This window comes from Morus notabilis, unplaced genomic scaffold (assembly GCF_000414095.1).
Source record: "Morus notabilis unplaced genomic scaffold, ASM41409v2 Scaffold7, whole genome shotgun sequence".
Taxonomy (NCBI): domain Eukaryota; kingdom Viridiplantae; phylum Streptophyta; class Magnoliopsida; order Rosales; family Moraceae; genus Morus; species Morus notabilis.
The window spans coordinates 82,269-94,589 of record NW_010365449.1 but is presented as its reverse complement, the minus strand read 5'-3'; the positions used below and the strand labels follow the sequence as shown (position 1 = coordinate 94,589).

The 12,321-nt window shown below is 32.4% G+C and overlaps 2 protein-coding genes across 2 annotated transcripts; both read right to left on the bottom strand.

Annotated features, from left to right (window-relative positions):
- Positions 1 to 3,660: 3,660 nt before the first annotated feature.
- On the bottom strand, positions 3,661 to 4,520 carry LOC21412313 (germin-like protein subfamily 1 member 17). Its single transcript, XM_024172215.1, has 2 exons — positions 4,366 to 4,520; positions 3,661 to 4,235 (listed from the first exon to the last, which is right to left on the bottom strand). The coding sequence occupies exons 1-2, from the start codon at positions 4,487 to 4,489 to the stop codon at positions 3,682 to 3,684; spliced, it is 678 nt and encodes a 225-aa protein (XP_024027983.1). The 5' UTR covers positions 4,490 to 4,520; the 3' UTR covers positions 3,661 to 3,681.
- Positions 4,521 to 7,083: 2,563 nt separating this feature from the next.
- LOC112093536 (germin-like protein subfamily 1 member 17) lies at positions 7,084 to 8,151 on the bottom strand. The gene is made up of 2 exons (XM_024172202.1): positions 7,964 to 8,151; positions 7,084 to 7,830 (listed from the first exon to the last, which is right to left on the bottom strand). The coding sequence occupies exons 1-2, from the start codon at positions 8,085 to 8,087 to the stop codon at positions 7,280 to 7,282; spliced, it is 675 nt and encodes a 224-aa protein (XP_024027970.1). The 5' UTR covers positions 8,088 to 8,151; the 3' UTR covers positions 7,084 to 7,279.
- Positions 8,152 to 12,321: the final 4,170 nt, after the last annotated feature.

Sequence of the window (12,321 nt, the reverse complement as noted above, 5' to 3'; positions counted from 1 at the left end):
TCGTTGTCTGTGATGCAAAGAAATCCTTTGACTCGACACTATTCGGGTCCTTGCAGAATTTTCCTCTCACAAACACTGCTTAATTTCAGAATTTTTTTTTTAAAAGAAAAATGTTCTACTTAATACTGTCACAACCATTACAAATTTACAATATATATAATCTATCAACTTATGTCAGAGAAACTTAACACATCACAACTAGATTGATACCTAAAACTTTTACGCATAAAAAATTTAATTTAAGCATTACGATATACGTTTCTATTGATTGTTGCAAAATCTTAGTGAAAAATTTAAAATTATGTTATTGAAATACGTACGACCACTTTGGGGCTCATTGACTCCTAAGCACAAGTCCTGCACAGGGCTGGGGTCGTAGGCACTGGCAAGAGAGCAAATGCCAAAACAAAATCAACAATATTACTAATCTTCTTCATTCTTAAGTGTCTCCGCTATGCGCTTCTGTTTTCTAGTTTATGAAAACTGTATCAACGTACAATAGCTCAGCGATTTTTCTAGTGGTCTATTTTCTATTTCTGTGGTATTAAATCTTTTCAATTTCTACCCTAACTCCGACAGGCCTCTTGCCAATACTGCAGTCAAATTTCTATTTGTATAAAAGGCCGAATTATTTGTTTTTGCTTTGGATAATATCGACTATTTTAATTTTCCCCTCTTAATTACAATTATTAGTAGAAAGTGGTTGGTGTTTCATTTCGTAGTTAGGGGTTGTTTGGTTGGGGGATTCGAATCATGGTTCATGGTTCACTACAGTGTTTCTTCTCACAAAAAATACACGTAAATCGAAAATGGTTTTAATCTCATGATTCTAATCCATGAACCAAACGTCTCCTTAGTCGAAGCTAGAGCTTACTATAATCCAGAATATGTATTGGTTTGGCAGGATCAGGTTTAGTTACTTTAATTTGTTTTTAGGTTGATGTATCTTTTTGTCGTTTTCAAGGTACGTAATATCGTTTTAGATGATTTCGGTCGTTTTCCTTATTTTTCAAATGACTGTCGTTTTTGTTTTGCTGCTATTTTGATTGATGTCGTTTTTCATATTCTTGTCGTTTTCTGATGGGGATTCCTTTTCCATGACGCTAATATCAGTACTTCTCAGAGTAATTTTTAAAAATACCCTTTGAAATGAAGCCCTTTTATTTTTACATCTAACATTAGCTCATATATTTCTACCATTTAGACTAAAATTAGTTAAGGGGTAGAGTTTTTTAAAATGAGTACTTTTAGTGATTCAGGTACTTAAAGAGGTAGAATATGTAATTTTCTCCATTTTTTAGCCTTTTTTATTTTTTTAAATGATTGTCATTTTTGTTTTGGTGTCTTTATTTTGATTGATGTCGTTTTTCATGTTCTTATCGTTTCCCGATAGGCATTCGTTTGCCATGAGGCTAATATCATTTTTCAGGATGGCGTTTCTTTTGCTGCTTTTATGAATTAGTGTCGTTTTTAAAACTAGTGATGGTTTCAAGATTATTGTGGACGCGGTTATAGATGATTGTCTTTTTTTATTATTTTGTTTTTGTCTCTCCAAAAATGTCATTTTTCAAATTGACCTCCTAGGGAACTAGGGAGGATAATTCCTGTATTGCACAAACATTTGTTGGGAGTCATGATAATTACTCACTAGTCACTATTGAGGTTAGTTAGTTCAAGAATACTTGAGAAATATTTACAGATTTGACATCGCTATTTATAGGTGGATACTGCATTCTCTTAATTACTAGTCTTTGTTACTTCAGGAAGCGGACGAAGGCTTGGTTTTCTACTCTCAAACAAGATGTACTTTATAATTTGTACATAAAAGACTTTGTTATGTATTTTAGTGTTGGCATCTTGTGGTAATACTCAAGTTATTATTTATCTTCTGGGATTTAAGATTGGATCGATTTGAAAATTGAGAAGAAGATGTGTGGAAGCATGACAGATTCAGATTCAATTTTAAGAAAAATATAAGGATAAGAAGGTTGAAATCTTGGAGATAAAGTGCGGTGAGACTTTTTTACTATGTTCTTTAGGAGAAGAAAATGACATTCTTCTGGAGAAAAATTTGTCGTCTTCAAGAGAAAGATGATCTACAATGTTGAAGGGAGGTCAACCAATCATCGTTTTTCAGAAGAAGTATTTAGAGTTTTGGAAGAGAGCGATCTACTAGGTGAAGGAATTTCATCATGTAGAGTTTGAAGACGAGTGATGCTTGTTGAAGAGGTCCAGCTAATTGTTAGAAGACCTACGCGGCAATTATGAGAGGGAGTATTTAGATTGTATAAGTCTATTGATGATTGTAATCGAAATTAATTAGTGCATTATTTAATGTTTGAGCGTGATCCCGTGAATGTAAATTTTTACCGAATCACATAAAAATTCTCTGCATTCATTCTTTAATTTATACTTTCGGTAATTTAATTAATTTGATATTAACTATATCCAGTAAATTGGCAAGTAAAAGTATGATTCGAAACTTGTCTTCTTTGTTCTTCTAGTTATTAATAATAATGATGAACAAGCATATTGACCAAAGTTCATCTAGACCAGTTAATTGTTACAATACCTATGCAGCAATTATGAGAGAGTATTTAGGTTGTATAAGTCTATTGGTGATTGTAATCGAAATTAATTAGTGTATTATTTAATGTCTGAGGGTGATATTGTGAATGTAAATTTTTACCGAATCACATAAAATTCTCTGACTTCATTCTCTAATTTATACTTCGGTAATTTAATTAATTTGATATTAACTATATCCGGTAAATTGGCAAATAAAAGTATGATTCGAGACTTATCTTCTTTGTTCTTCTAGTTATTAATAATAATGACGAACAAACATATTGACCAAAGTTCATCTAGACACGTACCCTCCTGACGCATACAGAAGCTATGGATATAATATTTAAAGTTTCACTAATTTTGCCTAGAAAGAAACTTTTAAAAAGGAACTGGCCTCATTATCATAGTTCCTTTCAACCTATTGAAGCTTTCCTTTCTTTTCTTTTCTTATCATTAAATTATTAGTCGGTTGCTTTCTTTTACATTCCAGGTATCAGCACCAATGAGAAAGGACCTACAATCTTTATTAATTAATGGAAAAAAGAAAATTTCGAAGTTAATTACGAAGACAACATTTTAATCAGTACTTTTGTAGCAGCTAAACAATTTGCTGGTAGCCTGCACATATCGGATATTCTCTCTCTCGCTCTCTCCCTTTCTTTCCCCAATTTAACGGGATATTTATTCTTTTTTTAATTATTTATTCTTCTTTTTTATTTTTATTTTTTATAACAGATAAGAAAATTGGTGGACACATTAATTAATGGCCAATAACGATGGTTTGGTTTCATACTTTGATCTCTGTTTTTTTCTCTTTTGGTAAGTGTGATTAGCAACTCATGTCCATTTTCATTTGTGTGGAAAGCAGCCAACATACTCCTTAAACGGAATGCAACAAAATAGTTGCCTTTTATTTAATTTGCAAAACAAACAGTAAATTTATTGCTACTTAGAAAGTACAAAAACTAAACGAGTTTCTCTCAACAATCCAACAACAGTAAATCAATCATAAAATTAAATGAGATCGAATGGTGCACAGCACATAACCATTCTATTTATTACATAACACAAAAGATCCTAGATTCATGGCTTGTTTAATTGTAGTTTCTCTAGCTAGTTGTTGTCATACCAGAACTGCTTCTGAAGATATTTAACAACATTCTTGTCCAGTTGGAAGGCCCTGGTGAGGACATCAGCTTTGATGGATGGATTCGATCCGAACACTGAGTTTGCAATTGTAATAACTCCTGCGTTTTGGCTGCTGAGACCAGCAAAGGCCACTGCTGGCTTATGTTCCGGGTTGAACTGGAAGTGAATCAAGCCAATAGGAAACACAAACACATCTCCCTTGTTTAGAACCTTGGTGAATAGGCGGTTTCCGTCTTGGTTAGACGACACGAAACCGACGTGGAGTGTCCCCTCCACGACGACAAGGATTTCGGAGCCGCGAGGGTGAATGTGAGGCGGGTTTTCTCCGTATGGTGCATAGTCAATGCGAACCAATGAAATCCCAAGAGTGTTAAGTCCTCGAATTTTGTCCACGTTTACAGTAGTTACGGCGGAACCAACTGGGTTACTAGTGTTTCCAGCAATGTTGAGCCCAGAAGTGAAGAAGTCCTTAGCCTTGACATGCTTTGGATCCTTGCAGAATTTCCCATTCACAAAGACTGCTCAAAAGGAAATAAATTTTCGTCAGTATCAATTTGCCATACCACTGTAAAACATGGTGAAAAATTATTGAGGAATAAAAATTGGTAACAGTGAGGGAATTAATGGGAAAAAAAAATGTAGACTTACAATCCTTGTTGGGATCGTCTGTTGCTACGCAAAAGTCTTGCAGAGGGCTTGGATCATAAGCAGAGGCAATGGAGGTTGCCAAAGCCAAAACAGCTGCTATGAGAAGGAAATGAACACCTTTCATGGTTGCTATATATATATTTATTTGTATATGCTATTGCTAGATATCTCTCGAGTTATATCTGCTATAATATATTGCTAGATCTATTTATAGATGGGAGTGTCTGAAGTAGTCTATCTTACTTCATGAAATGGATGAAAGACTTGGTTTGTGTTTTCTAATTCAGAAAAGACTTGGTAGATTTTGATTCAGTAGCTATCTTGTTATTAATGTATCAAGTGGTCAACTACTCATACAGATTGGAACTAGTCTTTATTTTAGTTCCCACAAGTTTTTCCTCTGGAAGGAAATTTTCAAATTGGAACTAGTCTTTTTCTTTTTTTTTTTAATATCTATCTTACAGTGTCTTTATTTCCTTTCACGTCTTTTTGATCTATTCGTCTTTTTCCCACATTATTGTTGTCGTATTGTATCTTCTGTCACTTGAAGTTGTTGTTTTCCATTCTTTTTTTTTTCCCCCTAACGTTTTTAATTATAATTTTATTGTTCATATTTTTGTCGTTTCACAAATGATGCCGCTTTTTATGTTGTTGTCATTTGACTCATTTCTTATGTTGATGTCGTTTTACAATCATTTTTGTTTTTTTATTATTATTTTGATTTCATGTCGTGGATAAGGGTCCGTTTTCATGTATTGGCTTTTTCTCAGAATGACGCGTTCTTTGGAACTTGATGTGCTTACTTTAGATAGTTTCGTTTTCAGTTATGTGTCGTTTAGTTTATTTTGCTTTTCTAGCTTTTGTCGTTTCAATTTTATTGTTGCTTTCATGTCGTCTTATATATATAATTGTCGTTTTATTTTTTGCTGTTGATTTTTTTTATAAAAGTGTGTTGTTTTCATGATTTCATTTTCGAGTTGTCGCTAACTTAAACAAAGCAGTTTTTAGTGTTGTCGTTGCTTACTGTGTTGTCATTTTCTAGGGTGTTTGGTATGAGGATTCATGTCATGGTTTGAATAATGATTCGTAGTTCGCTACAGTATTTTTTTCTCGCAAAAAACACACATAAACCGATAATAGTTCTGACTCATGATTCTGAATCCGTGAACCAAACATCATGTTTTTGACACCTTTGAATGATCAATATTTTAGTTATTTAGTTGTGTCGTTTACTGAAATGATTCCTTTTTGTATTGTTGTTGTTTCTTCGGGTGATTTCATTTACTTGTGTATGCTGTTTTTTAGGTTGATATTGTTTAACTCTTGTATTATTTACTTAGATGGCTTTATATGTTATTGTCTTTTTCCTAAATGATATCATTTTAGGTTGATATCGTTTTCTTGTTGATGTTGTTATTTATCGTCGTTCTAGTGCCGTTTTGTCAGATTTCTATGTTTATTTTTTGGTATATACAAATACAGGATTAAACTCGTGTTCTCTCAAACCCAAGTTCCACCGCACCCTATCTCATCCCTATTGACCTGGTGGTCGTAGGCATATTTCTATCTATGATTCTATTCTTGAAACAAATGACGTAACCACTCCGTCGTTTATAATCTGTTGTCATTTTGACGCCTTCTTTAAAAAGCATTGGACTGTGAACTATTCGCACGCACACAAAACGACACCCTAGGATGACATGTTTACTTAGTTGAGGAAGTGGTAAAATTAAGAAAACTTGCTAGGTAAATAGTTTTCAGCGCTTCCACATTAACGCTACGAAAGTCAAGCATCACATAAAAAGTCTCGAGTGACATAATTGCTTTTGCGAAAAACAATCCTAAAGCCTCTATTCAAATAATTAAAGCAACGGTCTTATAAGTTATATCAAATATTGTTTAAAAGTTTGAACATCAAAATAAAAATTGAAAATATTTTTCAAAATGGAACATCTTACATCGTGATAATCTCTTGTTGTTAGAACTTTTAATTGATAGTTCCTACCTTGGAACTTAACTCTTTTGATGAAGGATTCATCTCCTTTTTTATTAACTTGATCAGTTCTAACAAACGAGAGAGGTACTCATTGAACTTGAAAAAAAAAAAAATGGTTGCAAATATACAATTAGCATTTGTATTTGCATTTGAGATGGTCTTACTAGGAACTTTTTTTTGACCTTTTTTTTTTTTTTTTTTTTTTTTTTTTTTTTTTGCAAGAAGAAAAAGAGAAAAACAATTAAAAAAAAAGTTTTCTAAGAATGCAAAAGAAGAAATTGGAAGCATTACCGGCATAGCCTGTAATTCAACATCAAATTAACTTTATAATTCTAAATCTGAATCTACCATAGATATAGAGTCTAAATCCCCGACCCAAGATTAAAAAAGAAAAATTGGACGAGGCAACGAGTCAGTGAGAAGTAATTGAACATATATCAAGAGGGCAAAGGAAAATTCTTTAAATGCAGATAAATAAACAAAAGCACACCAGCCTTCTTTACGTTAGAATAAAACGGCAGTGCTAATAAAGAATATTAAACGAAGTAGGAGAGACAGATTTTATGGCATAAATTTGTGATCAAATGGTTATATCATACTAATTGTTTCAAGTGTTTTCATCAAGTGGTCTCGGTTTTTTTCTCTTTTCGATGCATGTGAGATTGCTATATTCCATGACCATTTTATTCCATTTTCCTTAAAAGACACTTCAAGAGTTTCTAAAGTAAAGCTTTATTGAATTTGTAAAACACACGTAAATCTATAGGTACAGTACAAAGTACGGAGACAATGCTCTCAGCAACTCAGTCATAATAAACTGAAATGAGAGAATGGCGCATAGACACATGACCATTCTATTTATTACATAACACATAACATATTCTAGTAATTTTATTATATGGTTGTTTCTTGGTCTCCCTAATTGGCTACCCAGAATTTCTTCTGAAGCTGCTCAACTATTTTCTGGTCAAGTTGGAAGGCCTTGGCTAGGATCTCAGGGTTGATGGCAGGATTAGATCCAAACACTGCGTTTGCAATTGTTATGGTCCCTGGATTTTGGCTGCCGAGACCCGCGAAGGCAACTGCTGGGACCTTTCCTGGATTGAACTGGAAGTGAATCAAACCAATTGGAAAGACAAACACATCTCCCTTGTTTAGAACCTTTGTGAACAGACGGTTCCCGTCTTGGTTTGACGTTACAAACCCGACGCTGAGTTGTCCCTCCACGACAACGAGGATTTCGGTGGCACGAGGGTGAGTGTGAGGCGGGTTTTCGCCATATGGTGCAAAGTCAATGCGAACCAATGATACCCCAAGAGTGTTGAGGCCAGCAATTTTGTCCACATTAACATTAGTGACATTGGACCCAATTTTATGGGTAGTATCCCCAGCAATGTTAAGCCCAGAAGCGAAGAAATCCTCAGCCTTGGCATACTTTGGATCCTTGCAGAATTTCCCATTCACAAACACTGCTCAAAATGAAATTTTTGTTAGTTTCTATTTACTTTCAACACTTATAAGATAAAGAACATAATTTACTAAAAGGTGGTAAAAAAATAAGGAAAAATAGTAAGGAAATAAAGGAAAACTGTGTATACTTACAAGCCTTGTTAGGATCATCTATTGCTACACAGAAGTCCTGCAAAGGGCCTGGGTCATAGGCAGAGGCAATGAAAGTTGCCAAACCCAAGACAGAAAGTGTTAAAAGGATGTTAACACCTTTCATTATGTTTGATATTTTAGTATATATGTTATAGATCTCTATGAGTACTTCTGCTAATGTTACTTGAGTGATTATGGTTGGGAAATATTGCTTAGAAATTGTGATCTATTTATAGATGGAAGTCTCTGAACTAGTCTATCCTGTTGCATGAATTGGATAAAGGACTTGGATTGTTTTTTCTCCTCAAAAGACTTGGTATTCAACTACTCATAGATTAATAACTTATGTTTCACTAGTTTTGCCTCTAGAAGAGAACTTTCAACATAGAAGTGGTCAGTTTGAGTTATCTTACAGTGTAAATCCTTCTTGTCTAGCTTTTCTTATCCTCTTTAATTTACTTATTGTTAAGGGTATAATTTGTGGCTTTAAATTAGAACCTTCATTTTTAATTAGCTAGCATCTGAGTTCTAGGAAGGTGTTTGAATTGGAAGGGTATGCCTTTAATAATGCCCTGAAAATTTGGCTCATGTAGTTATATATACTCTTGAAGCTAAAATTCCTTATTGGTAAAGTTTATTCGGAATTCCGATATATATACTTAGTTGTTTTAAGATTGCATATTTATTTAGTTAGACATCAAGAACTCAGTGATAACAAGGAAGGGCAATTGGTATTATTTTCTCTTCCATTAGGTACTTATTTTGGCGCTGCCTTGATTACAAGTCTTTATGTGAATTATGATCAGGAGAATATTTTGTACGCAAATCGTCATTTTCAAATGTAAAGGAAGAATTGGTCTCTTATTGGAACGAATATTCAAGTAGTATTCATCAAGTTTTGTATTGTGGAGTAGTTGATAGGTGTTAACATTGCAAGTAGAAAGAAACCGTTCAAACAAACGTATTATAGGTATCCATTCTTCTAAGTGGTATTTATTATTACACGAAACATCAAGTACGAAGAAAAGACGATGCCAAATAAAATAATTAAGGGCTTATTTGTTTCGTTTACTCAAATTGAAATCATTGATTCTGTTATAATTTTTTTCTCTCATAAAAAAATTGAATTTCAAACGTCAAAATCAAGAATCGTGGTTTAAATATACTTTCTAAATATGCCCTAAAAGGTTGATCTAATTTGAAGGAGGACCGGCTAGTAACCACTCTATGGATTCATTGGAATTATTTCACTTTTGAATGACCAAATTACTGTATATTTTCCACGTTGCAACTCTCTTTGTCTCTTACCAAGTTTTGTCCGCTTGCATGGCAAGAAACATCTTATGGTTCCCAACTGTTTCATATTTTTGTACTCTTTTTTTATTTCAATTTTCAATGACCAATCAAGTTATGTCTTGGGTTTTGGATACCTAGGAAATATTGAAAACTAGATAACACCATTCTATACTACATTGCATTTCGGAACGACTCTGTGTACAGTTCATTGTATTATATTAATAAAAACTTTTGGGTTGATCTTGATCCATTTTCCAAGGAAAAAAATAAAAATCTACCGAGGAACAAATCATATGATTTTGCTTCAATTTGGCGCCTTCTTTCTCATAATCTCAAACACAATGACGACCCCGCCAGATGACATGTTTTAGTTGAAGAAGTCGTACAAATTTAGAAATATTTAGTGATATAAGTCTCGACACATAGTCGTCATTGCCATAGCGAAAGACAAACTACAATTCAAAAAGTCAAAGCCACGTTCTTCCAAATGTTCCAATCAAGTACCAATACAATGTTTGTTTTAGACGTCGCTTCTAAGAACCTAGACACATATCCTTTGCACCAGTACTAAATTCCTACAAGCAAAATAAAAGAAAAAAAAAATCAAGCCTATAACTTCTACAATAACGAACCTTTCCTCTTTTCAAAAAAAGAAATTATAAAATATAATGGATTAATTAATCATTACTTTATATGTTCTTTACAGGCATGCAAGTGTAGAAAGTTCAATGACTATCTATGCAGATAATTTTTTTTTTCTTTTAAATATTACGTTTCCAATCAAATACATTGGAAAAAAGCAAGAATGCAATTAAAGAAGACTTAAGATGCATTTGGAGTAAGGATTCGTGCCATGGTTCGTGGCTCGTTATAGTATTTTCTCTTAAAAAAATACACGTAAACCGAGAATGATTCTAAATTATGGTTCTGAATACATGAACCAAACGTTTAGTAAAATACTGATCAAGAAACGAAGTTGTCAATCAAATCGATGAGAAGGGAGAGACACTGATTTCATGGCCTGTAATTGTTTTAAAGATTTTTTTTTTTTTAAGGAATGGTGGTTAAAACATCAAAAAAAAATCTTAAGACATCCCAATTAAATTGTCACCCCCTTATCCCGCATTCAAATCCCATTATAAATTATAAAAAATACAAAAATTTCATGAGCAAAATTACAAGCTAGATGCTAAAATCACATAGTTCTACAACATAAATATTATATAATTCTTTCAAATATTGTACATTTCTACTTAATGATGCCATTAGACCTGTTAAATTGCATGCATTGTTAGAGCAAGGATAGTTGTTTTTAGTTATATACTAGTTAAAAAGGGCGCTCAGTGCGTGAGAGATCTTTTAAAGCAATGGTTAATCTCAAATTTAACTATCGAAAAATAGAAATTGCCTCATATTTTTGCCCAAAACATCCAAAAAAAAAAAAAAATAGTACACAAAAAGAGAAAAAGTAGACGAAAGAAAAGGAGCGAATTGTTGGCGCTAAAGAACAAACTTTATTCTCCTATGCTAATGTAGTATCGATATAGATTAATATGTATGGAAAAGGGAATATAAGAAGCTCTAGTTGGATATGCTAAATGCGACCTACTTTTCCCTGTTATATTGTCACTCTCCCTAATGGTACAATTTCTTCTTCTCTTCAACTACAACTTTTTCTATATGCATGCCAACGCCATACTAAAGTTAAAAGGGATTATAAGGAACATAATTACAGAATTGGCCATTTTGACACAATTTCTTTTTCAGAGAATAGTAGTAAAATGGGTATGGCAAAATGAGATTCTCAAAGTAATATGTCCGTGAAATGCTATATAAAGTTGGATCTCTTTGAGTAAATATCTCGTTTTGAAATGTCTTAAGATTTGGTATCCTGCAAAAGTCTATCACTACAAGAAGTTTGATTTTTTTGCTACCAAAAACCGAAATTCTTGCAGTGTATGTAGAGTGCTCTTCAAGCAAGCTAAAAAGGAAATGTGAATGAGAAAAAGTCTCCTTTTGACAACGCTCATTGTTTAATTTTTCTTTTCACCTTAATATGTAATTCTTCACTACCATTTTGATCATTAATAATTAGTTGGCTCCTAACTTAATTTCATAAGTTTTCTCTTCGCTCCAACCACCTTTAAATTAAAACCATCTCTAATGTAAATGTTAATGTCGGTGGCATATTAGTATAAAAAATATGAAAGCAACATAGGGCCCATTTGACATTACTTTCAGATGATGCTTTTAGCTTTTTTAAAGAAGCTAAAGCAGATTATGGTGTTTGGTTATTCTTGCTTTTGTCTAGTGGCTTCTAAAAACTGTTGTTAAACAACAGAATTTAAGAAGCAAATCATGAATTACTTTTTTCACAGTAACTTCTGCTGTTATTGTTTAAATTTACAAAGATAACCTTAATAATAAAACGTAATTCTCAATCTACCTCTTTCACTTTTTTCATGCCAAATTAAAAAATATATATATGTTTTTAAATAGTTATTTAAAATTGAAAATCTTTAATAAGTATACTATTAAATTTTAGTCAAATATTTCTAATAATTATCAAAGTGTTTAAAATAACAACAATAAATAAGATATTTAGTAGATGATAATTTTTTCCTATCAATAAAAGTAATTTATTTTTAAAAAAAATATTTTAAGTAATAAAATTAAAATTATATTTTTTATATTTTGAATATTGACCATAAAAATAGAAATAAAACTAACTATAAATATGTGCTAAAGTATATCTACTTTCATCATTATACATCTCCACAACAATTTTATACACAATTTACCAAACACCTAAATTTTTACTTCTTGTATTCACAGCAGTTTTGTGAAAATATTTACCAAACATCTAGATGTTTCTGGTCACAGCAACTTATTAATAATAGCACAGCACCAACAAAAATTTTTAACATTAAAAAAGTAAACATTTGAACTAATAGTAATCAAATGTCAAATTTCTCATATGTCATATGGGAAATTTACCACAAAGTATAGCATATGAGAAATTTGGCACAACAAATAGCATTGCATTGGAGAGTATTTTTTAC